At 45.6% G+C, this 24,751-nt stretch overlaps 1 protein-coding gene and 1 long non-coding RNA gene across 9 annotated transcripts in view; one reads left to right on the top strand and one right to left on the bottom strand.

Moving 5' to 3' along the window:
* ARHGAP17 (Rho GTPase activating protein 17) overlaps nt 1–23,447 on the top strand; it is a 99,412-nt gene extending 75,965 nt beyond the window's left edge. For 2 of the 8 annotated variants that reach the window (XM_040258065.1, XM_040258091.1), the window contains 4 exons: nt 1,109–1,342; nt 3,356–3,519; nt 9,216–9,818; nt 18,639–23,447. In XM_040258065.1, coding sequence (XP_040113999.1) covers nt 1,109–1,342; nt 3,356–3,519; nt 9,216–9,818; nt 18,639–18,769 — 1,132 coding nt within the window. In that variant the 3' untranslated portion in view covers nt 18,770–23,447. Of the gene's footprint in view, nt 1–1,108; nt 1,343–3,355; nt 3,520–9,215; nt 9,819–10,930; nt 10,979–12,719; nt 12,769–18,638 lie in introns of all 8 variants that reach the window. The other 6 variants (XR_005724144.1, XR_005724151.1, XM_040258085.1 and 3 more) reach the window with 6 other exon arrangements.
* Nucleotides 14,134–19,506, bottom strand: LOC120876328. The gene is made up of 2 exons (XR_005724153.1): nt 17,476–19,506; nt 14,134–17,355 (listed from the first exon to the last, which is right to left on the bottom strand). It is a non-coding gene; the product is annotated as an uncharacterized LOC120876328 (long non-coding RNA).
* Nucleotides 23,448–24,751: the final 1,304 nt, after the last annotated feature.

The raw sequence follows: 24,751 nt of genomic DNA, 5'->3' as shown, positions 1-24,751 counted from the left end.
TGTCACTCTGGAGGCCACACTTATTATGTGCAGAAGCTTCACTCCTCTGAACCCACATTCACACACGCAGAAGAGCTTCCTGATGACAAACTGTCCTTCACAGAATTAGCCTTTGTGTATCTGAAGTTACCGAATGCAGTGTTAGGGTCTAGTTAGTTAGTACATGATAAACAGTTCCCAGCCATCTTCCTGGATGGATTCTCCCCACTGGCTGACTCAGTAACCACAAGCTCAGGCAGCCATGTACCTTTTTAATCTTTTGAACTGGCCAAAAGGGTTAAAATTCAGTGGCTTCAGTAAAAAGTGAATCTTCCTTCTCACCTATCCTCCAACCACCATCTCCTTTCCCAGAGCAACTATTTTTCCAGCCCTACACATCCTTTCAGATATATTCTTTGCATATTTACCATTATTTCTGGGCTTCCCTGGTGGCTCAGACATAAAGAATCTGCCTGCCAGTGCAAGAGACGCAGGAGATGTGGGTTTGATCCCTGTGTCAGAAAGATCCCTTAGAGTAGGAAATGGCAACCCACTCCAGTCTGGAGAATCCCAGGCACAGAGGAACCTGGTGGGCTACAGTCCATGGGGTCGCAAAAGAGTCGGACATGACTTAGCAACTAACCAACAAGCAACAGGTCCTTTGGGATATATTCTTTGCATACGCATAAACCAAAGTTTCTACATCTCAGCTTAAGAGGTGACGTAAAGCTGTCTTACTTTGCTGCTGGTGGCATTTCTGCACTCAGCTTCCACCTTGATGCCGAAACACACAGATTCCAGGTGATGGCCTTGTGGAAATAAACTATGGAAATAAGCACGCTGTCATGATGGCACTCACTCAGGATGAGGCCTGCGTGTTTGCTTTCAACTGCTCACACCCACTTTAAGAAAGGGCGCTGGTCAGTACCAGGTCCAGATTTAAAGCCCTGTTACTCCGTGCCTGGGTAACAGGAGTGACCATCCGTCTGGTCCTTGCTGCTCCATTGCATGCTAGGCGACTCGGGTGGCTATCCCCGCATGTGGGGTGTAACGCGCGGGGACTGACGGGCTTCTGTGTCAGTGGTCGGCTCGCATGGTGTGTTGTTCACTGTTTCTTCTCTCTGTGTAGCTTTGGTGTGAAGCTTATGGACTTCCAGGCCCACCGGCGGGGTGGTACCCTAAATAGAAAGCACGTATCCCCTGCTTTCCAGCCGCCACTCCCGCCCACAGATGGCAGCACCTTGGCTCCAGCGGGCCCAGAGCCCCCTCCCCAGAGCTCTAGGGCCGAGAGCAGCACAGGGGGTGGGACTGGCCCCTCCTCTGCAGGCATTCTGGAGCAGGGGCCCAGCCCGGGCGACAGCAGGTAAGGAGGCCAGCTTCTGCTGGCAGTGGGTGCCAGACACCCCAGCCTTCTTGCAGGTGCTGGCCTGTGGGCATGGCCTCCATGCCCCAAGGATCACTTGGCATGGCATGAACCATCTTTGCCTTCCCTCCTCCTCTTGGCAAAGGATGGAAAAAAAAGACTGCAAACTGCTTGCTTCCTTTCCTGTTTTCAAAAGAAAGCAACATTTGTTTGCATTCTTTACCAAACTGCTTTAGGGTTGGGAAGCTAGAAGCCAGTAAGTGTCTCACAGTCATAAGCCTCTCTTACCTGTTTGATGTGTACTCGTTCACGTAGCATTTGCTTGTTGTCATCCAGAATGCTGACTAGTAAATGTTGGAATGTAACAGGTTAGTAAGATAATTATATTCCTCGCATTCCTTCACTCATGCATTCATCCAGCCATCCAATCAGATGTACTGAATAACTGAGTACTGAGTAATCCGTGCTGGCCACTATACTGAGCATCCCCCCAGCCCCCCGATTTTAAGTCTTGTAGAGGAGGTGATACATGAGTATAAAGTAGAAAATGATGGTAGATTTTCTTTAGAGGCTCTTTTGTTAGTTCACCTTTTGATTAGCCACCTGGAGTGGAGTGTGAATTTATAGCAGCTTTAAGGAAAAATACCTTTGACCTGGAGACCTTTATTGAATTGGCGTGAATTCAGTTCTCCACTCTGACCGGGGCAGATGACCACGAGAGGCCACTTGAGGTGGTATGTTGGGTGGTTCAGAGCTTGCAGCTGCTATGAAAGATGAACCCCTCTTGTACATGCTAACATTTTTATTGTATTTGGTCTACCTCGGCCACCTATAAAGCACTGAACGGTCATATATCAAGTAAAATACAAGATAAAGCAAGGATGGCCTGTGGATCGTGCACTTTTTTCCTGCCCAGAGGTGACTTTGCCTTGGGGGAGCTCCCCCAGGTCTTCTCCTTTGGCGGGGAGAGACTGTCATGTGCAAAGCGTAATGAGATGAGAATTTCATTAAATTCTCATATCTGAACTCTGAGGGCTTTATGCATGCCTACATTCCTTTCTACCACCATAATTGAAGGAAATATACTTTCTGGTTAAAAATAACTAAGGTGCTTGACATCAAACTCCCTGGTGCTTCAGACACACATTGTAAACTCCACCTTGGCCTGTCCATAACTGCTGCCACCCAGGTATTCATCTGGGCCTGAATCTTTTGCTTGGAGAAAAAGTCTTAGCAGACTCACTCACACATTTTCATTTACCTGAAGCATTCAATTTGTTTTGATCAGGCAAAATATTTTATTTAAGACAGAAATTAGTCTTCACTGCAGAAGGACAAATAGGATCTCCGTCATCAATTTGCTCTTTGTTTTTTGTGCTCTGTAGATATCTTGGGGTACATGTCATCAATGGCATTTACCTTGACAAACTGTAGCTGTAAGGTTCAGTATACAAAGTTCTGAGCCAGGGATTAGTGGAACCTCAGGTCTGATCTCTACGCCATTGTTAATCCACCCTGGACCTTGAGTAATCATTTAGCCTCTCAGAGTTTCTTTTTCCTGCAGGCCAAATTATTGATAATAATTGAGCACTTGATCATTTAGCGTAGCATTAGCATTTTGCTACTGCATTTGCTTAGTTTTGTCCAATGTGTATGTCAAAATGGCATTATTTGGAAGTCCAAAAACCCTTTCATGTCTTTAAATGTTGCCCAATTTAAGTACAAGCTCATTAGAACTTGAAATTTCTTATCGATTGCTGCAAAATGGCCTCTCGTGGTTTTTAAGTGACAGAGTAGTTGGAAGACCATCTGGTGCCATGAATCTCAAAATCTGTGGTCCTGGCTGGCACCAAATAGATACCAGTTTCAGAGACCCCGAGTGAGCTATTTAAAAATTCAGACCACCTCCTTGCCTGCTATGGGGAAAACTAGTGGGAATCCCATACTTGACAGCATGTTTAGCTTTTCTAGCTGGGAATGCTTGACATCTAACGTGGCTTCTGCTCCCCGTAGTCCTCCAAAGCCCAAGGACTCTGCGGCTGCCCCCGCGCCCGGGAGGAACAGCAGTCAGGCGGCCCCCGGCCCAAGCCAGGCCCAGGCAGCTGCCGGCTCCCATCAGCTCTCTGTGGGCCCCGCGCACAATTCCGCCGGCCCAAGCCCTCACACCGTGCGCCGAGGTGAGTCCTGCCTTCACTCGTGCCCTTGGGGAGGGACAGGCACACCTCCCTGGGTCAGCGTAGTGATCAGGCTGAGAAGCTCTGTGGCTGATGGTTCCACATCTGTTGTAAAGTGGCAAGCAGGGGCTTCCTGGGCCTGGAGCACCCAGGCTCTCTGGACTGGGCTCTGGGCCTCTGGGTCCCCATTCCCATGTAATCTGACCTGCTCCCACCTGTGCCACTGTGGTCCTCACCCCCGCAGGCAGGGACATGGCTTTTTTTTTTTAATGAAAAGTTCTTTAAATTCTATAGTGCTTTACAGTTTTTCAAAAGTTTTGCACGCATGATTTCATATAATCCCATAATAACGCCCCCTTTTTTCCGTACCCCTTTCTTGCCCCTCCCCGCATCCCTCTCCCTGTGGTAACCACTGGCTTGTTCTATGTATCTTTGAGTCTGCTGCTGCTTTTTTGTTTTATTCACCACTCCGTTGTATCTTAGATTCCATGTAGAAGAGATACCATACAGGATTTCTCTTTCTGACCTATTTTGCTCAGCATAATGCCCGTCAGGAGGGGGATGGCTTTAAGCCACAAAGCTGAGTGCGTCATCCTGGCTGGAACTCTCCATACCTTCCATGCAGACCTCCCACCAGGCACCCTGCATGGTCTGGCCAGGTGGTCTAGGTTGGCCCCTCTGAGCCCAGCTCTTCCCCTGTCCCCTTCCTGACTTCAGCCTCACTGGTCCACTCTCTGTTCCTCAGATGCACTAAGCTTATTGCCTCTTTAGAGCTTCTGCACATGTGTTCTCTTCCAGAACATTCTGTCCCACATCTTCACATGGTTCCTTCTTTTTTATTTTATTGGGGTAGGAGCACATGAGATCTACCCTCTTACATATTTGTGTATAATGGATAGTACTGGACTCCTCAGTGCATGATACAATCCTGTGCTGTAGGCACAGTGATATACAAGAGATCTCCAGAAGCTACCTAACATGATTGATACTTTATGCCTGTTGAATACCAGCTCTCCATGACGCCCCACCTTTACTCCTGCCCCCAGCCCCTGGCAAATCCCATCCCACTCCTGGTTCCAAGAGTTTGACTATTCTTGATACCTCATGTAAGTGGAATCAGAATCTGTCCTGTGACTAGCTTGTTTCACTTCGCATCATGTCTTTAAGGCTCATCTGTGTTGTTATATGTGACAGAATTTCCTACTTATTGAGGCTAAATAATATTCCATTTTATGTATATACCAACTTTTAAAAATGCAGTCATCCCTTCTCAGTGTAGTAGGAAAAAAATTTGGAAGTAAGTTTTGATGCATAAAAGTCTAGAAGATGCAATGAAGTATAGAAGATCCATATCCAATATACTGAACATTAAATTTATAAAATCAGGAGCCACTTAAAGGGCTGATATCCTGTTCATCATAAAATTGAGATAAAAATTAATTGTGCTAAGAAATACCTTTTCACCTCCTCAGTAAAAATGACCATTTTTCTTTAAAGAAAAAATAAATCCAGTTATCCATTAGTGGGCAGCAGATTGTTTCCACATCCTGGCCATGGTGAATCATGCTTCAGTGGACATGTGCAAACAGTCTCTTCAAAATCCTGATTTCAGTTCTTTTGGGGAAATACTCAGAAGTGAGATTCTTGAATCAATGTGGTAGTTTTATTTTTAATTTTTTTAGGAGACTCCATTCTGTTTTCCATAATGGCTACACCTGTCTACATTCCCACCAATAATGTATAAGAGTTCCAGTTTTTCCATATTCTCACCAGCGCTTGCTGTCTTTTGTTTTTTGATATTAGGCATTCTAACAGGTGTGAGGTAATATGTCATTTTGGTTTTGATCTGCATTTTCCTGATTGTTACAGTGTTGAGCACCTTTTCATATGTCTGTTGGCCATTTTTATGTCATCTTTAGAGAAATGCCTATTCAAGTCTTGAGTCTATTTTAAAATCAGGTTGTTATGTATATTGCTGTTGAGTTGTAGGAGTTCTTTATATATCTGGGGAATTAACACCTTTGCAGATACATGATTTTGAAATTTTTCTCCCATTCTGTAAGTCGCCTTTTCATTCTGTCAACTGTTTCTTTGGTTGCTTTACCAAAGCTTAGTAGTTTGATATAATCCCACACATCTATTTTTGCTTTTGTTGCCTATGCATTTGATGTCATATCCATGAAACCACTGCCAACACCAGTGTTATGAAGCTTTCCCCTTCTGTTTTCTTCAAAGAGTTTTACAGCTTCAGGTGTTATATTTAAGTCTTTGATCCATTTTGAGTTGACCTCTGTGTTTCGTGTAAGATAAGGGTGCCATTTCGTTCTTTCACATGTGAGTATCCAGTTTTGCCAGCATCGTCTGTTGAAAAAACTATCCTTTTTCCATTGTGAATTCTTGGTACCCTGGTGAAGATCAGTTGGCGGTACAGACACGGATTTATTTCTGTGCTGTCTGTTCCCTCCATGCTTTAGGTCTCAGCTCAAAGACTTCCCCAGTGAACCCTCGCTGACCACCCAGTCTGAACTGAGGACCACCACTCGCACAAGTCATTCTCTTATCACATCACTCTATTTCTTTCAGAGCCTTTTTCTCCATCTGAAATTTTTAAATTTGTGTTTTAACATATTGCTAGTCTCCCCTCGTAGCTCACAGAACTGGGATCTTGCCTGTCTCACGCACTCCTATATTCCTGGTCCTGGTCCCGTGCCTGTTACCGAGAGGATACTCAAATATGTATGGTCTGGGAGTTAGAGAAGCTTGAATGATTCAGATCTTGGGATGATTTTGCTCTCCTCCCACCATCTGGGACATTTGGCAATGTCTGGAGACTTCTTGCTTGTCACAACCAGGGAGGGGAGCAGTATTGGCTTCTAGTGTGCGGAGGACCAAGATGCTAGTAAACATCCTACCGTGTGCAAGACAGCCCCCCGCGACACAGAACCGTTTAGCTCCACATGGCAGTAATGCTGAGGCTGAGAAACTCTGGTCTACAAAGAGACATGGTTCACTGAAAATGTTTCTAAAGTCAATTGAATTCCATGTGAACCAGGGCACTCTATGTCTTAATTCCAAACTGCATTTATTGGAGTATGGATGATCTTCAATATAAAATGACATATGTATTTTTTAATATCAAATTTGATATAACTTTAGACTTAAAGGAGAGTTGCAGAGATAGTGTAGAACATGTGCACATGGTCGTCACTGAACCTCTCTTAAATTTTTATATTTTTATAGAACAACTATAGGCATCAGGAAATAACACTGAGACAGTGTTATTAGCTAAACTTCAGGCTTTGACCACATTTCCCCAGTTTTTCCAGTAAAGTTCTCTTTCTGTCCCAGTATCAATCCAGAATCCCACATTGCAGTTATTTTTTTAAGGTGTACAGTGTGATGATTTAATACATGTATACAGTGTTAAGTTATTACCACAATCACGAGAGGTTAATATCCAAGATATATAAGAAACTCATATAGTTCAATAGCAAAACAGAATATCCCATTTTAAAATGGGCAAAGAGTATATTTCTGAGTTCATTTTCTTGTATTATCATCTCTGTAACCAGGACTGGAAAAACAGAATAAATAACAGTTTTGCTATTAAAAAATCTTACAGAGGCTCTCCTATAAGCCACCGTCATCTTTGTCTGCATCCTAACTGATGCTTGAGGGAAGTTAGGTCTTTTCTACCTGGATTCCAGGTATAGCCCTGGAACTGAGGTTGGGATTCCTTCATAGCCCCTTTAGGAGTTTTTCCTGCCTCGTAGATCTCAGGCTTCCTCCCAAGAAGAGTCTGAGCCTTTGTGCACCGTCCACCTACCCTGACTCAGCCTCCCAGCACCTGCATGGTGGGCTTAGATGAGGCCTGCCTTCCTCCCAGCCTGGCCTCCACACTGGACTTGGACCTTGTCATGCTGCTGTCATGCTTTCTCTCCTGATTCCCTCTACACCCTTAAATGTCAGGAATGATCTTTTATTTGGCGTGAATTTGTAGTTAATATTGTTTGGAACAGAATGCTGGAAATTTTTCTTTTTAAGTTGCTTATGATAACCAGAGTGCAGCTAATGTTCCAGATTCCTTTGTCAGTGGGTTGGTTGTTTCTTATGGGAAAAGATCTTCCTATTTCCAAGGTCAAAAAGTTCTATCAGGCCAGCAGAGCAGACTTTATTCCTTTTTTATTCCTGAATTCTGGACCTTATGAGCAGGGAGCCAGGCAGTGTAGGAAGGAAGAAGAGAGAGAGAAAGAGTCCAAGGAGGCCACAGGACATGATGTGAGCCTCTGCTCTGCTCTGCTCTGTACTGGCTGTGTGAACTTTTACAAACACTTGACCTCTCTGAGCCTTGGTTTTCTACACATGAAATGGATATGATAATACCTGTCTTGCAGTGAGCTTATGAGACTTAAATGAGACAGTCTATGTAAAGGGCCTAACTTGGTGCCAGTCACGTATTAGGTGAATGATACACCTTCATTTCTTCCCTTTGTTTCCCTCTTCCTTTCTTGCAGGATTAGAAGGATCTCAGCAGAATTTGAAAAAAATGCTAAAGTTTCTCCTTTCCACCCATTTCTCCCAACACCACACCAGCTCCAGACTTGTTTTTTTCTCCTACCCTGCCATCCTCGGTACCAAATTCCCACCCCCAGTCATACTGATCTCAGCTGGTGTAGGGAGTAGAGTGATAAAGTTCAACTCTTGAAACTGAATCCAAGGCGATCATCCAGATTTATACTTTTATCTAGAATATATGTATTAGCACAGATGATTCTGGAATTTGTAGAATTTGTTAATAATAAAAAAATATCAGGGCAAGGGGTCCATGGTTACGTACAGGTGGCCCAGTCATGCTTAGAGACCCCCTTAGCTGTTCTTGGAGAAGGAAATGGCAACCCACTCCAGTATTCTTGCCTGGAAAATTCCGTGGATGGAGAAGCCTGGCAGGCTGTAGTCCATGGGGTCACAAAGAGTCAGTGCTTGACTTCATATAAGTGGGTCAGCCTCTGTTAACTGAGTTTTCTAATCATTCAGCTTTTTTAATGACAGGTTTTTAAAGACCTATATGTGTACAATGTACTTTTTTTTTTTAAATAGCCTTTTTATTTTGGAATAATTTTAGATTTATAGAAAAGTTACAAAGGTAGTCTAAGTTTTGGTGTACTTCTCACTCACTTTCCCCTATGGTTAACATCTCCCATCACCAGGGTACTTTATCACGGCTGTGAAACCAACTCTGGTACATTACTACTAACCAAACTCTGTATTTTGTTCAGATCTCACCAGTTTTTCCTCTACTGGCCCTTTTTTGACCCCAGCTTGTCCCCCCCGAACCCCCCAGGACAGCATGTGGCATTTAGTCAACATCACCTCTCCTTACCATTTTCTAGACTATGATAGTTTCTTAGTCTTCCCTTAGTTTTCCATGGCCTTGACAGTTCTGGGGAGTCCTGGTATTTTGAAGACAGCCTGTCAGTTTGCGTTTGTTAGATGCTTTTCTCATGGTTAGGCTGAGACTGTGGGGTTGGGCGAGGAGGACCACGGAGGTGGGGTGCCCCTGGCTGACATCGGGTTGGGAGTGGGGGCAGGTCTGGATCTCACCTGGTTTACATGGTGAGATTAAGCTCGATACCCTGGTCCAGGGGGCGCTGGCCATCCCCAGCACTCCGCTTCCTGAGAGATGTTTTTCCTTTGCGCAGCTGTTAAAAAACCTGCTCCAGCACCCCCGAAACCAGGAAACCCACCTCCTGGCCATCCCGGGGGCCAGAGTTCTCCAGGAACATCTCAGCACCCACCCAGCCTGTCGCCCAAGCCGTCCACCCGCAGCCCTTCTCCCCCAACCCAGCCCCCAGGCCAGGCCCCGGGCCAGCCCTGCGCCACCTCGCAGCTCTCGGCACCACGGAGGTACTCCAGCAGCCTGCCTCCGATCCAAGCTCCCAACCACCCGCCGCCGCAGCCCCCGACGCAGGCCACATCGCCATCAGCGCTCACCAAGCCCGGCAGCCAGGGCCCACCGGCGCCCGGGGCGCCCGGTGAGCCTGGACTCGAGCAGTCGTCCCACACCCCTCCCCAGACTCCGACGCCCCCCAGCACTCCGCCCCTCGGAAAACAGAACCCCGGCCAGGCGGTGAGTAACCCCGAGACCGCACAGCCACACGCTGGAACCTTACCGAGACCGAGACCAGTACCAAAGCCAAGGAACCGGCCCAACGTGCCCCCGCCCCCTCATCCTCCCGGCGCGCACGCCGCCGGGGATGGCAACCTCAGCATCGCAGCTCCCACCGCCTCCAAAATAGTCACAGGTAAGTGGGAAATGGATTCAGACAGTTCCCTTTGCAAACTCTGCCTTGCTTTTTTACTATTCTCCTTCATTTAGGCTTCGATTTTACATCAGGGGTTGGCAAACCAGGACTGCGGGCCAAATCTGGCCCCCGGCTTGTTTTTATAAATAAAGCCTTCCATTTGTTGACATGTTGTTTCTAGCCACTTCTATGCTAAAACAGCAGAGTTGTGTCGTCCTCTGGAAAGTCGTATACTCCCAGAGCCTTCCGAGTTACTACCTGGCCCTCAAGTTTGCCAGCCCCTGATGTACAGGGTCACTATGTTTGAGAACCATCTCCGTTTACATTTTCTAGGTATAATGACCTAGTCCAGGTGGAAGGTATTGTCCAACTCGAGCATGATATTCATTTCTTAGTGAACTCCTCGTTAAAATGCTTGTTTTCTTTTTAAGAGTAATTTAGAGTAAGTGAAGCATTTCGGGTATAATCTTTAAAAATATGTTTTGTCCTAAACTGGATGCTCTCAGCAGGGAGATTTGAGACGCATGAGAATCCCAGCCTTCATGGCAAAGAGCAGAAGAATCGAGATTTCCTTTTAATTCTATGGAAACCTGTTTTAGGTATTGATGATTGTACAGATTTTACCTCTCTCATGGGATATTTTTTATTGGCAGTCTGGAACATGACCGTTTATTTAGTTGTGATTTTTTTAAAATTTCCGTCCCAAGTGCTCTAATTTACTGTTTAAGGATGAGATGGATGGATTTTTTTTTTTAATGTTTTTAAAAATGGTAATTAGGAGCTTTGAATAATTTCTTAGAACAGCCTAGTTTTACATTTTCCTAAGTGGAACTGTTTTTAGAGAAGTAGCTGAAATATACCTCTGGGCCCTCCAGTCATGCTGAATGACATCTCTGCTAAAAAGGAGCAAAGGATACATCCCACCCTAAGTGATGAGGGTTAACCAACTAGTCTCTCTTTTGATAACTTCCCCCCCGCCACCCGAGGAGTATATTGCGTGATTTGCCTGTGTTATAAATTGTGAGCTTTTTTTTTCTGATGACACCTCAGCTTTTATTTAAAAAACAAAAACAAAGCCACATTGGTTTGTTTGTTTGTTTGTTTCCCAATAGATGCCCTTCCTAGTGCCCTCACAGGTGGGGAAGGTTTCCAGGAGTAAGGTCTGTAACCCTCCTCAAGCAGCTTGCCCGCAGCCCCAAATGCTCCTGCTTAGCCATGTTTTGTATACGTGCTTTTGACTTTGTGCTCAAGAGCAGCCATCTTACCCCCTGCCATCCAGTTTCTAGTGGGTAGACATCACTCTTGTTTATATCAGAAGCACTTTGAGCTGCAGTGCTCCAAATTTGAGATGTAGGTGTCAATAGATCTCAAGCCCAATTTCAAGCCACTCAGATAAGAATACTAAGAAATGTTTCCTTTCTTTTTGGTAAGCTTTTCCCAAGCGTCTGCTCTGCTCAGCGTGATTTCCCTGTCATTGATTGGCTCGTCAGCATCCAACCAAAGAGGACTGGGGTGCAGTTAGCCCAGAAAATGGCATCCCTTATGTCTTGAGCTTTAATTTTTAATTAACTGCATGGAGCTTCTTAATTTGGTGTTTGAAATTCTCAGGATCCCCCATCCCCTCCAAAAAAATTCTTTCTCCAAAGATCCCACACTAAATTTCTTTGCATTCTGGCATGCTTACATTTTGCTTTCTTAAACCACATGAGCTTTTTGAAAGGTACTGTGAGGCTCATCTGAATCTAGCCTTTAGGTCCACACTTGGACGGCATAAGGCTCTCGTTATGTGTGCAACTCAGTTCTAATCAGCTGATCTGAGCCTTAAGCCTTCAGTGGGCTACTTAGAGTTTTCCCAGCTTTGGCCTGAGGAAGACTTTCTGTAAAAACCAGAATCGGAAAACAAGAACTCAATCTTTACAACCAGTGGAGGGCTCAGGTCTTATTCCACCTTCTTGACTCCTGGGTAATGAACCCAGAAGTCTGCAGTTACCCAGTTGGGTGTGGAAATCACAGAGTGAAATGACTAAACCCTAATTAAGGCTGAGCCTTTTAACACTTTAATTCTTGTGATACATCAGAATTTTATTTCCAGATCTTCCCTTTTCTTTGGAGGAAAGACTACAATCAGAATTGTATCTGCTCTTCAATACCATTGTTATCCAGGTGTTTTTATTCCAGAAACTTATTTTATTGATGTGCTATGACACTGTAATGTTCTGTACTTTAACAACTGTCAGATAAGTGAAATTTGATATTATAAATACTTTTCCTAGGATATTAGCTAAATATTGTAAAATCAATCTGTACTTTGAATTCTCCTAACTCAAGAAATTCCAGGTCACCATATCTCTGTCTTACAGAATTAATGTTTAATTTCTTCAAATCCCCTGAATTGCCATTAGAAGTACATAAAAGGCCAGCATTTAGAATTTATGAATATGCTTGTGTTGATCATGCTGCTGTTAACCAATCTGGAATACAGTCATTGGGTTTTTCAAGAAGAAGAAAATGTTTTAACTTCCCTAGACAGGTAGTCCTTTATTATGAAATCATGTTTTCAGTTGAAAAACTCTAGACAGACGAATTCCTGAAAACAGGTTATTCACTGAGAGCATTTAATCTTAAAACCTGATTTATGGCCTGGGGATTAAGATAAGCTCTCAGGGAGATTACTGATACCAAACAGGTTTGGCAGTCAATTTCTTGCAGCTCAGCACCAGAGAAAGGAGGAATTCTGCTGCCATTCTGAATCTCTTCTTAACTGTTAAACTCTAGAAAGCAGTAAGAAAAAAGAAGAGCAGTAGGATTTTAGCTTTGCAAGGAAAAGCGTTTACATCTTGCTGTTTTTAAAGTAATAGATTTTAGAGTGTTCTAATCTAAACATTTCATTAAATAATTTAGATGTATGACCTGCCATATTCAGTAAGAACTGAAATTGGAATATTTAATGGTAAGGAACAGGCACCTGATTGGCCAAAGCATTGTCGCTACTCGATGATCATGTTCGCGCACTAATGCCTGATGTTAACCGTTCACTCTAACCCTGCCTGCTCGCACCCCCACTAATAGTGCATGTACTAAGGGAGGCTGGCTTTGTTCATGCTTGCTGCCAAGTACTCTGAGTACTGTGTTCACACACCCGCGTCACCGGGCTGGCCTTGTCACCTCCTCAACTTCTAGTCTTTTCTGTACCGGGCAGGCTTGAGGGGTAGTGAGAAAACACACTAGAATCAGACCTGCCTAAATTGGAATTTCAGCTTTCTGTGTAACAACGGCACCGCATCACCTGGATCTGTAAAATGGTGACATTTGCAAGAGTAACTATCCAAGGCGTTACAGCAGATCAAACAAGAAAAGGATCTTACAGTTCTTAATATACAGGGGGTCTGAGTCAGTGGTAGCTATTTATTGTCATTTTTATCGAGAAAAAATAGATAATCAGAGTTAGGTATTAGATTCGTATGTCACCATTTTAAAGACTCACATGCCCAGATCCAGACAGGTCAGGTCTGGAGCCCAAACATCCGTATTTTGATCCCAATGTGCCATTTGGTAGTGGGTTGAAAAGACAGTGCTCTGGACTAGAAGATATATATATATATATATAAATATATATATTTTTTTTTTTTTTTTTGGAGTATAATTGCTTTACAATGTTGTGTTAGTTTCTGCTGTACAAGAGCATGAATCAATTATATGTATACATATATCCCCTCTGTCTTGAGCCTCCCTTCCACCACCCACCACCCCCCCGGCCCACCCCACCACCCCTGTAGGTCATCAGAGAGCCCTGAGCGGAGCTCCCTGTGCAGGAATGGAATAGAAGATATTCTTAATTTAGTGAGCCTGAAAGTTAATTTAGTAAATCATTCATCCACTGCACAGTGGTAGAATGAGTCGCAATAGTAGTCATCAAACACTTGACATTTTGCTGGTTCTCATTAAGCATTTTTTAAATAGCAAGTAAGTAACGTATTGGGACTTCCCTTGTGGTCCAGTGGTTGAGAATTCACCTTCCAATGTAGGCGGTGCAGGTTCGATTCCTGGCTGGGGAGCTAAGATGCCACAGGCCTTGTGGCCAAAAAACCAAAACACAAAACAGAAGCAATATTGTAACAAATTCAATAAAGACCATTAAAATGGTCCACACTAAAAAAACAAAAAAAAAACTTTTCAAAAAAGTAATATATTAAAAAAAAAAATAAATATGGATAGTAAAGCAAATTGGGAAATCAGAAACAATAAGAAATCACCCTTCCATAATTGAAGAAGTCCCCTATTCATATTTTATTTTTTCCTTCTAGTTTTTTTTTTCCCTAAAAGGCAAAGGGATGCATGATCATAATTGTTTGGCATATACAGAGTTTGATTTTACGTTTTTATTTTACATCATGTGCTCTTTCTTGTATTGTGATATAATTTTTATAACTTTATATGATATGCTGTTTCCCATGTTATAATGTAGTTTTTCAATGACTACATGATATTTCATTAAGCAGATGTTTTATTGCTCACAGTTGGACATGTAAGTGGCTTCTGCTTCTAGTTGCATTTTATTTTTAATAAATGGATGTCAGGATCATGTCAAGATAAACATCCAGTGAGACTGGAATAGGCGCTCTCCTTTGACTGAAATAATAGAGTTGACTCAAAGTCGCTTACAGATGAGTAAGCCTCTCCCAGCCCTAGAAAACTGATGAGGATTGTAAGGAAGTCATTCCCTCAGACTCTAGCTTAGAGAAGAGTTTAATGATTGAGAGAGGGGTGATTCACCCTGCACTTGTGCCTGAAATGTTTAATTTCAGGTTTGTGTTCGGATCCCTTAATGTATCAAAGTGGCTATCAGAATAAACTTGGCCTTTCTGAAGGGTAGGTTTACCACCTAAATCACATACTAAATATTGTTGAAGTGACAGACTTTCTAGGACCATACCCTAAACTGTAGAATGCTGGTTCCCACCCTCAGAGGCCCACTCTTAGACATGTGTGTGTGTGTGCTCAGTATCTCAGTCGTGTCTGACTCTTTGAAACCCCATGGACTGTAGCCCACCAGGCTCCTCTGTTCGTGGAATTGGAGGATCCAGGGTATGTTAGTCAGAGCCCCAGAGCAATGGTGAACCACATGGCCTTCTACCAGCAAGCAGAGGCTGTGACTTGGCCCTCTTGCTCAGCCTTCTTATAATACTTTTCATATGAACTCACTCCAAGAAATATGCTCAATCTCAAACCAGCCCATCTTGGAGTGCGGGTATAATGAAAAATGATGACTTGTGTAAATCCATAGCCAGAAAGTTTTGGAGATGTTTTTTTTAAAAAACATTGAAGGGCTCCTATAGGCAAAAGACCCTTTATCTCCTTTGCAAATAATGAGCCAAAAGTCTTTAAGTCACGAAAGATACTAGTGACACTTTAAGTCACTGAAATGAGCCAAAGTCTAAGCCTCAAGCCATTATCTGCTCAGGTGCTGTCTTCTCTCTCCAGGGGCATCCAGACTCCTCTGGGGAGGCGGAGAGGCCTTCTGAAAATTAAGAGCCAGGCTCCAGAGCCCAGCCAGTCTGGCTTAGCCCCTCCTTCCGGTGCTGGCTGTGTCCCCTGGATCAGAGAACCCAGCCCCAGCCCAGACTCCCCCTTGCTTGTCTTATGGTGGCGCTAGTGCCGCCTTGGGGTGATTTCACGAGGGTTCAGTGCGAGTGTGTGGCACACTCAGCACCATACCTGGAAAGTAGTAGCTGCTCAGTAGCTTCGGCCACTGGGATAAAGATCTGGCTCTTTCTGAAAGCTGGCTCTGCACACATGCCATGATTCTTACTGCTTTTTGTGTGTAAACAGATTTGTTGTTTTCGTTCAAGAAATGGTTCATATAAAAGGGAGATGGAGGAAATCCACCAGCCTCAGGCAAACCAGGCAGGGTGAAGTAAAGGAATTTCCCCTATGTCCCACCACACGGTTTTCTTCTAAGTATGTACGTAATGTGTGTTCATCAGAAATAGCTACAGAAACTCAGAAAAGTCAAATCCAGAAATTATTTGTGATGTTAAAAAAAGAAAAAGAAGAAAAATAACAAGTTTGTACTCTGAAAAGGATCTCTTACTGATAAGTGTTACATTTACATGTAAATAGAGATACTGATCAGTAGAAATCTAACTCATATGCACACTCCCTTGGCATCATGCATGGCAGTTCCATAGTTCTGTGTAAAGTCTATGAGCCAAGAAGCGTCACTGGCTGATTGTCCCATCTGTCTTGTTGGGTTAGGATAATGGTAAAGGGGTTGAATGTGCAATGAGTTTCTTGTATCAGTGTTGTCTTCAAGACATGCCTACTTCTTTACATGAGGCTGTCAGCAAAGAGGATTAGAAAGATGGCTGTACTAGATGACTTTTTATCTGTTCTTCTGTCTAGACAGACAGACAAACAGCCACAACGTTTATTGAATGTCTGCTATTAACTCATCACTGTTCTGGGCACTAAGGATGCACTGTAAGTAGGAGAGACATGGTCCCTGCCCTCAATGACTTTCATTCTGCTGAGGACAAATCTGAGACAGTCTGTATTCTGTGTACATAGACCACCCTTACCTGTACCTTTAGACAGTGAAGTTCAGCACCACTCAGTTGACTTTACGATTATCATAAGACCTGAGCTATCTGAAATGACACGCAGCACCTCAACTCTTTGACACCTTGGCACCTCCGTAAATTCGGATATTTACCTGAGTTATGATGCACAGCAAATCTCAAGGGATGGTCTGCCAACCCAGGAGTGACTGAGAGAAAAGGGACACCCCAGGAAGTAAGTAGATCTCGCACCTCAGAGCTGTAGGGATGTGTCAGAGCAGGAGTCTCAAAGAAGTGAGCCTCCCAGGATACAACTGCATTTGCCAGTTCTGCCTATGTGGATCAGGAGTGGCTAAAACAGAAGTACTGTTTAGTACTGTTTTAGTACTGTTGAAAGCAGCTTCCAGCAAGGGTAGACTGCACTCCAGCCAGTACAGAAAAGCAGCGCTAAGCATAACAGAAAAACCCCAGCACAGCACCCCCACCACCACTCTGGTTCCCTCCCTGCTCCCTACATGACTAGCTCTAACCTGGCAAAAGGAAACTACAACACATCTAAACATCTCCTGCCTCTCTTCCACTGCCCTAAAATCCCTAACAAGGCTCATCATTTGCTAGAATTCACATCTACTAGAGAAACAAATTTTTCAAGACTGGAAGGCCTGTCTCCCCAGCTTAGCCATAGACTTCAGCTAAAGCTGTGTCTGACTTGTTCACTATTGCATCCTCACAGCTAGAATGTGGTAGGTGCTGAACAAGTATTTGTTCATGATGAAGGAGTCTGAGACTCACCGTCTCACTAGGAAGAGGGCTGTGATTGGTTCAGGTGTCTTGTGAGCAATCATGGCTTGAGGACCATGAAGGAGTTGCCATCTCGCTGAAGGAGTTCCGGCCAACGTAATAAGACACGAAAAAGGAATTGGAGGTATATAAGTATTAGAAATGGGCTTCCCAGGTGGTGCTAATGGTAAAGAACCCACCTGCGGATGCCATCTCGCTGAAGGAGTTCCAGCCAACGTAATAAGACACGAAGAAGGAATTGGAGGTATATAAGTATTAGAAATGGGCTTCCCAGGTGGTGCTAATGGTAAAGAACCCACCTGCGGATGCAGGAGATGTAAGAGACACGGGTTTAATCCCTGGGTCAGGAAATCCCCTGAAGGAGGGCATGGCAACCCACTCCAGGATTCTTGCCTGGAGAGTCCCATGGACAGAGGAGCCTGGTGAGCTACAATCCACAGGGTCGTACAGTCGGACATGACTGAAGCAATTTAGCACGCTTGCACAAGTATTAGAAAGAGATGTGAAAATTAATATTTGTAGGAGATTTGGTGCTCTGCCTCAGTGATTGTTAGCCAGGGGTGATTGTGCACTCCCACCCCCTTCCCAGGGACATTTGGCAGTGACTAGAGAAGGCAATGGCACCCCACTCCAGTACTCTTGCCTGGAGAATCCCATGGATGGAGGAGCCTGGTAGGCTGCAGACCATGGGGTCGCGAAGAGTCAGAAATGACTGAGCGACTTCACTTTCACTTGTCAGTTTCATGCATTAGAGAAGGAAATGGCAACCCACTCCAGTGTTCTTTCCTGGAGAATCCCCGGGACGGGGGAGCCTGGTGGGCTGCCATCTATGGGGTCGCACAGAGTCGGACATGACTGAAGTGACTTAGCAGCAGCAGAGATATCTTTGGTTGTCAGCTGTGGGAGGGAGAGCTGTGTGCCATTAGCATCTCCCGGGTTAAGGGCAGGGATACTGCTGCTCAGCATGCTGCAGTGCATAGGACAGCCCCACACCCAGGGTGGCCTGGCCCCGCATGTCACTAATGCCGAAGCTGAGGGCACAGCATTCATTAATAACAGGAGGAGACTCACAAGCCTCAGAAGAGGGAACTCTTTCCAGTGAAGCTCAGCCCTTCCCGCAGCCCAGACGTTGTCAGATTTCAGTTAATGCCTTAGAGATACCGGTAGGAGTAAGGTCTCTCTTCCTCAGTCACAGCAAGCAGATCCTTCCAGGGTTGCATCTCGGAGGATTGCCCTGGGCTCCCAGAAAGGACCAGAGCCAGGTGGTCTGTGCCACGTGGCTGCCCCTGGGGTCTCCAAGGCTTGACCCAGCTTCTTAGGGCTAATGGTGCCTGTAGTAGGGGAGTGTGCGTGCATGGGCTGACTCTCAAACTCTCCAGCTTCTCTTCTTCTCAGAGAACCTCGGTGGCCTCTTGGGCATTTCCAGACCATTGATACCATGTCTCCTCATGTTTTTGTCCAGACGCCAGTTCTAGGGTTTCAGAACCGCTTCGCAGCATCTTTCCTGAAATGCAACCAGACTCAGCCAGCAAAGACCTGCCTGGCCGCATTCTGTTGGATATGGACAATGATACAGAAAGCACCGCCCTGTGAAGAAAGCCATGCCCCACCCTTGACCGCTTCCACCCTGGCGAGTGGAGCAGGGGCAGGCAGATGTTAATCTTCATAGACCAAACAGTGAGAAGCTTTCAGTGAAGGGGAAAAAGAAAGGCCTCACCGTGCTGGACTTGGCCTTATCACAGCCCCAGGAGAGAGCAGAGGCTGATACTTAAAGCTGGATGACCTGTGTCTTGAAGAAGTTGGCTTTTTTTACATGGGAAAGAATCATGCCAAAAAAAAATTTTTTTTTCTTTTTAAAGAGAGATACCAACAGTGGAAGGTGTATCATTGCCAAGACATGTGTTGGAAGCTTTTGTCCCTGTTGTTCACACAGGCAGCACCACCGGCAACATGGAATGAACAAAGAGCCTTGCATTAACACTCTATTTAATGAAGTACATCCATTATGCTCACCTACTTCCTGCTGCTTGGACTTTCCTTCTCATCTATCACAAGGGAGTTTCCTCTCCTTCAGACATGCTGCAGAATCATTTTGTATGAAGTATGGTCTGTGTCTCCCCGACCCCTCAGAACCACGAGCATTGGGGGTGACTGCTGGATCCGTCACCTCAGCAAACTGGATCGCCTTGTGCCTTGTTGGATTGCCAGAATGTAGACAGAAATGTACTGTTCTTTTTTTTTTTTTTTAAACAATGTAATTGCTACTTGATAAGGACCGAACGTTATTCTAGTTTCATGTTTAATTTGAATTAAATGTATTCTGTGGTTTATATGAAAACTATCATTCTTGCAGGCAAAACTGTGGATTGTGTGTGCATGTTGTCATTCGTCACTTAACTACAGAGAACTGTGGATGGGGGTCTTCCCTGACAGTCCGGTGGTTAGGAGTCTGCGCTTCCACTGTAGGAGGCGTGGGTTCCGTCCCTGGTCAGGGAAACTGAGAGATCTCACACGTCAAAAAAATTTTTTTAATTAAAAAAAAAAAAAAAAAAAAGACTTGTGGATGGGACAGCTGAAAGCCTTAACTGTGAACGTAGAAGTTTGAAAGGGTCAAGAGCAAGGTCGCAGCAGTGAGACCCGCCCCCAGGGGAACCAGAGACCTCCCAGACTGGTTCTCTCTCATCGAATGTTCCAGGGCCCGGGCTCTTCCTTTGCTCTTACCAGTCCTGATTCATTTTCTTGTCTGGAGACACTTGTCCAGCGACACTTAGGCACTTGGAGGCCAACTCTCAGTATCTCAGCCCCACAGGCTCCGTGCAGGAGGCAGAGCCATTCATTACCTTCCAGGGAAATCCCTCTTCTAGTGACTGGAAAGCACTTCTTTCCCAGGATTGAAATAACCTGGGAAGAGTGGATGGGGGATTGGAGCAAAATGAGACCGATTGGCTGGACACCTGTTGTGTTGATAGTGCCTCCCTGTGGCCCAGATTTGGCATCAGCTCTTGGGACACACGCTGCCCTGCTGGCTGCCCCAAGTGACTCCACTGATAGAATCGCTCGCCAGGCGCATCCATGACCCGACCCCTGCTCAGAAGCCACTGGACCTCCTTCCCCTATTGTTGTTGTTGTTGTTTTTCAGTTGCTCAGTCATGTCCGACTCTTTGCAACCCCATGGACTACAGCACACCAGGCTTCCCTGCCCTTCACTGTCTCCAGGAACTTGCTCAAACTCATGTCCATTGGATCAGTGATGGCCATCCAACCAGTCTCATCCTCTGTCACCCCCTTCTTCTCCTGCCTCAGTCTTTCCCAGCATCAGGGTCTTTCCCAATAAGTCAGCTCTTCAAATCAGGTGGCCAAAAACGGGGGCTTCAGCTTCAGCATCAGTTCTTCCAATGAATATTCAGGACTGATTTCCTTTAGGATGGACTGGTTTGATCTCCTTGCAGTCCAAGGGACTCCCAAGAGTCTTCTCCAGCACCATAGTTATATGAATTGACTTAAATTTAACTTGCAAAAACAATCACTTTTTTCTCTTAACTCAAAGTTTAACTCCCTGCACTTTTAAATTACATTGAAAATATGTACCTATAAACCTGTTTACCCCCTATCTTAAATATGTGTGTACTGAAGGCTCACTCTTTCCTTCCTCATACACCACCTCTGTTCTTTTTCTCTGCTCCCTCCCATCCCCATTTAGCACTAAAGCAAACCCTCTAGAGAAAGCAAAAGTCTCCTTGTATTGATATGTTGCTCCTAAGTATTGACCCCTTCTCCAAGGAGCTCAGCCATCCACAGTCAGGCATCTCTGCAGACCTTGGAGACGCTTCTTCCAGGATGCCTGAACTCACACTCCAGAGGGAGCTGGGATGCGGTGCTTGCCCAAGAGATGGTGTGGGTGCCTGGGGAGGAGGAAGGGCCATGGCAAACATTCTCCCCAGAATGTATGCTGAGGTTTGTTACTTGAACAAAATGGTTCTGAAACACAGCAAACCCTACCCTCTTTACTTTAGGAACAGTGTTCCTGTTTCACCCTCCTGTTGTCTGTAGCTATCACCCAACCAGAGCAGCTCCCACCTAAAGAAGAATGAAGCTTGCTTGCCCTGTATGTGTGTCAGCAGCCACTGTCCATCTTCCTGGATGGGCGAGGGAGGTGTGGGATGTGGTGGCTCAGCCCATAGTCAAAGCTGTCATTGCATCACCACGGGAGCACCTGCAAGGTGCCACAGAGACAGAATCACCCCTGCATGGGGGGCAGGGGTCGCCACGTGGCTGTCACCTTGCCCGGGGTACTACACATGACAAGAGTCTCTTCACCATACCCACCATCAGAGAGGGAGAGAGGTCTGTAATCCAAACTCACATGGCCTTCCCTGACCATCAAGGAAGGTGCTGGGATCTGCCCTTCAGACTGTTCCCTTCCCTTCTCCATACAACCACTCCTCATGGCAGCGTCAGTCCTGGGTGCTCAGGCCTTCTGTTCCTGCTTCCCTGCCCACAGCGACACCAGAGTCAAGGACCTGGGCCTCTCACCAAGTACCTTGCAGGCAGCACCCATCTGCCTGTTCTAGGTCTAGCCGTTTGGAGGCTACAGGGGGTCAGGGTGTCCTCTGGTTGCCTTGATTGTACTGGGTTCTACCCTGTGAATTCCCTACAGGTCAGACTGAATCCCTGAACCTCTTTAATACCCTGGTTCCCTTGGGGGCTCCACGGAGCCCCTTTGTCCCCTTCTTGGGGCTTCAGCTTCTAGTACTGTCCTAAGCCCAGTGAATCCTTAAAGTGCTCATACTTGCAGGACTTAAGACAACCTCTTTTTCTAGTTTCTCTACCTGTGGTCTAGTCCCACAATTCTGCCCCCTGCACCATGAGCCTGTTGGTCTGAGTGCATTTCAGAGCCCTAAGTAGTCTCTGACTCACAGTATAGGGTCTTGCATGAGACCGGGCGGCACACCACTTACAGATATTTCTAGACCAAAGGCATCCACTTTGCTAATAGCCTAGTGATGGAGCTGAAGATAAAGAAAGTCCTGTGGACATGGCAAAGCCACCGGCTCTGATGCAACCAAAAGGCAAAAAGTGGTTCAAACTGCCTGAGCCGCCAACTTAGGGAAAAGGCATGACGTGGTGCAGAGTTGAGGCACCGTCTCTGGCATCACTTTTAGAGGTGTCTCTGCAGTTCACTCTCCCATTAACCCATCTCCATCACTGAGGCCTTTCTGCATTTCTTGCCCTGGTGCCCTCACCACAAATTCTCTCCCCCACCACCGCGCCTTTATTTTTTTTTTATTGTTTTTTGCCTAAACTTTGTAGGGTTTGTTACTTGCAAGCAAATGACTTCTACTTGATAACACTCTTCAAAAGAGAGTGTATCATCACTACATGCTATAATATAATCAGAGACGATATCTCATCACCCCGGCCAACAGAGGCTGTCCTTTTCTGCTCACTCTCCAGCACGTGACTGTACAGACCCCTGGCAACTCCACAGGCAAACTCTCCCCACATCACCCCACCTTTCATATCCACACAGGTATCCATAAATGGTACACACTGTCAGTTATCGCTGAGCAACACATGACCACAAACTTAAAGCAGCTTAGAACAATGCACATTTATTATCTCATTGTTTCTGTGGGTCAGAAGTCCAGGCAGAACTTAGCTGGCCCCTCTGCCTGGGTCTCACAAGGCTGAAGTGAAGGGTCAGATGGGTCTGGGGTCTTATCTGGAGGTCCGACTGGGGCAGGACCCACTCCTAAGCTCCCTCAGGATGTTGTCAGAAGTCATGTGCTTGTGCTTGTAGGACCGCAAGGTCTGGGAGCCTGTGCTTCTTGCTGACCGTAATCTAAGTGCTGCCCGCAGTTCCCAATCATATGGGCTTCCGCAGGGAGGCTGCTACTTCAAGTCAACAAGGAGACCCCTAGAGTGAAGTCTGCTGGCAAGACAGTGTCTGCGTGCTGTAATACAATCACAGACGGCATCTCATCACCCCTGCCATATTGTGTTGGTTAGAAGCCAGTCACAGGCTCTGTCCACACTCAAGGGGAGGGAATTACACAAGAGCAAGACACCAGGAGGTGGGGATCACTGAGGGTCACCTTGGGGTCTACCCATCACCTACGTCAAAATGTCACCTATGACCCATCAGGATATACTTGAGCCAAATATATTTTGAGAAGAACAAAAACAAAAATTCATCAGAGTTCTGTTTTTACCTTCTATATTTGTATTTGAATGCAGTTTTCATACATATCAATAAATTATATTTGGATGACCCAAAGTGTTTTTCATGTTATTTCATGGTAGAAACAGCATTCTTGCTTTCACCTAAGGATGTTTAGAATTGAAGCTGTGTCTTATAGTGATTTCTATGTCTTCTTTAGGTGAATACCATGGGCTTACTCTTCCATACACTGATCTAGACCCTGGGGAACCAAGCTAAGCCACACAAACGTGGTCTTGGCCTGCAGGAAGCTTGCAAACAGATACCTGGAAGCAAGGAGAGGCTGGGGGATGGGGAGGGGTGGACCATGGAAACATGTGGGAGGAAGGTCCCTGTTGGTAGAGAGAGGAGTGGAGAACTGGGCTCTCCAGGTGCTAGGATGGCCTGTGAGGTGAGAGATAGCACAGAAGGTGGGGGGGTGGGGGGGGGGAGCCACTGGCAAGGAGTGAGCCTGGTGAAGGAAGCAGGAGCTGGAGTGTGAAGGGTGTGAAGGGCCTTAGAGTCAACCAGGGAGCAGCGGGCTGTGGATGGAGGAGCGGAGTGACTGTGGGATTTGTACTTTAGATCCTTGTGGCTGTGGTGCTTGTTTTAGGGGAACAGCATTGTGGTGAGTCAAGCAGAAAGGCCCAAGCTAAGGCAGAACTTGGGACATGCAGCCAATCCCCTGATTTTCTTATGGCACAAGATTCCAGGGCACCAACTCAGGTCTGTTTCCCAGAGATCATAGAGAGGTGCAAACTTCACAGTGAGAAAACCTTTGGGGACCAGCTATTTCTTCACCCAAAGCCATCAACAGTGAAAAGCAGGAGACAGAAGGCAGGTCCCCTTCCTCATGCTTGGAAGATGAGCTGGGGAAGAGTACACCCAGCCCAGGAGATGTGTCTCTTGGAGGGCTGGGAGTCTCTGCTTGTCTCACCTTTTGGGTTTGGCTGTTGATGTTACATGATGGACAGAAAGAGTAAGTGACTGCCTTTTGAGACAAGGAAGCCTTTACTCCTCTCTCTTTTTCCAGCTTCTAACCTTCATTCCCTTGTAAGAAGGGCTAGGGACTTCCCTGGTGGTCCAGTGGTTGCGAATCCACCTTGTAATACAGGGGACTCGGATCTGATCCCTGGTCGGGAAACTAAGCTCCCACGTGCCACGGAGCAACTAATCCCCTGTGCCGCAACTACTGAGCCTGCGAACCACAAACCAGAGAGTTCATGCACCTCAAGGAAAGATCCCACTTGGTGGAATGAAGATCCCACCTGCTGAAACTAAGATCCAATGCCATAAACAAATAGATAGATAAAAATAAATAAAACAAGGGCTGAATATTACGTTGAAGATGGCCCATTAACAGCTTTGACGCCTAG

This window comes from Oryx dammah, unplaced genomic scaffold (genome assembly GCF_014754425.2).
Source record: "Oryx dammah isolate SB20612 unplaced genomic scaffold, SCBI_Odam_1.1 HiC_scaffold_2, whole genome shotgun sequence".
In the NCBI taxonomy this organism is placed as follows: Eukaryota; Metazoa; Chordata; class Mammalia; order Artiodactyla; family Bovidae; genus Oryx; species Oryx dammah.
This window is presented reverse-complemented; position numbering and strand designations above follow the sequence as displayed.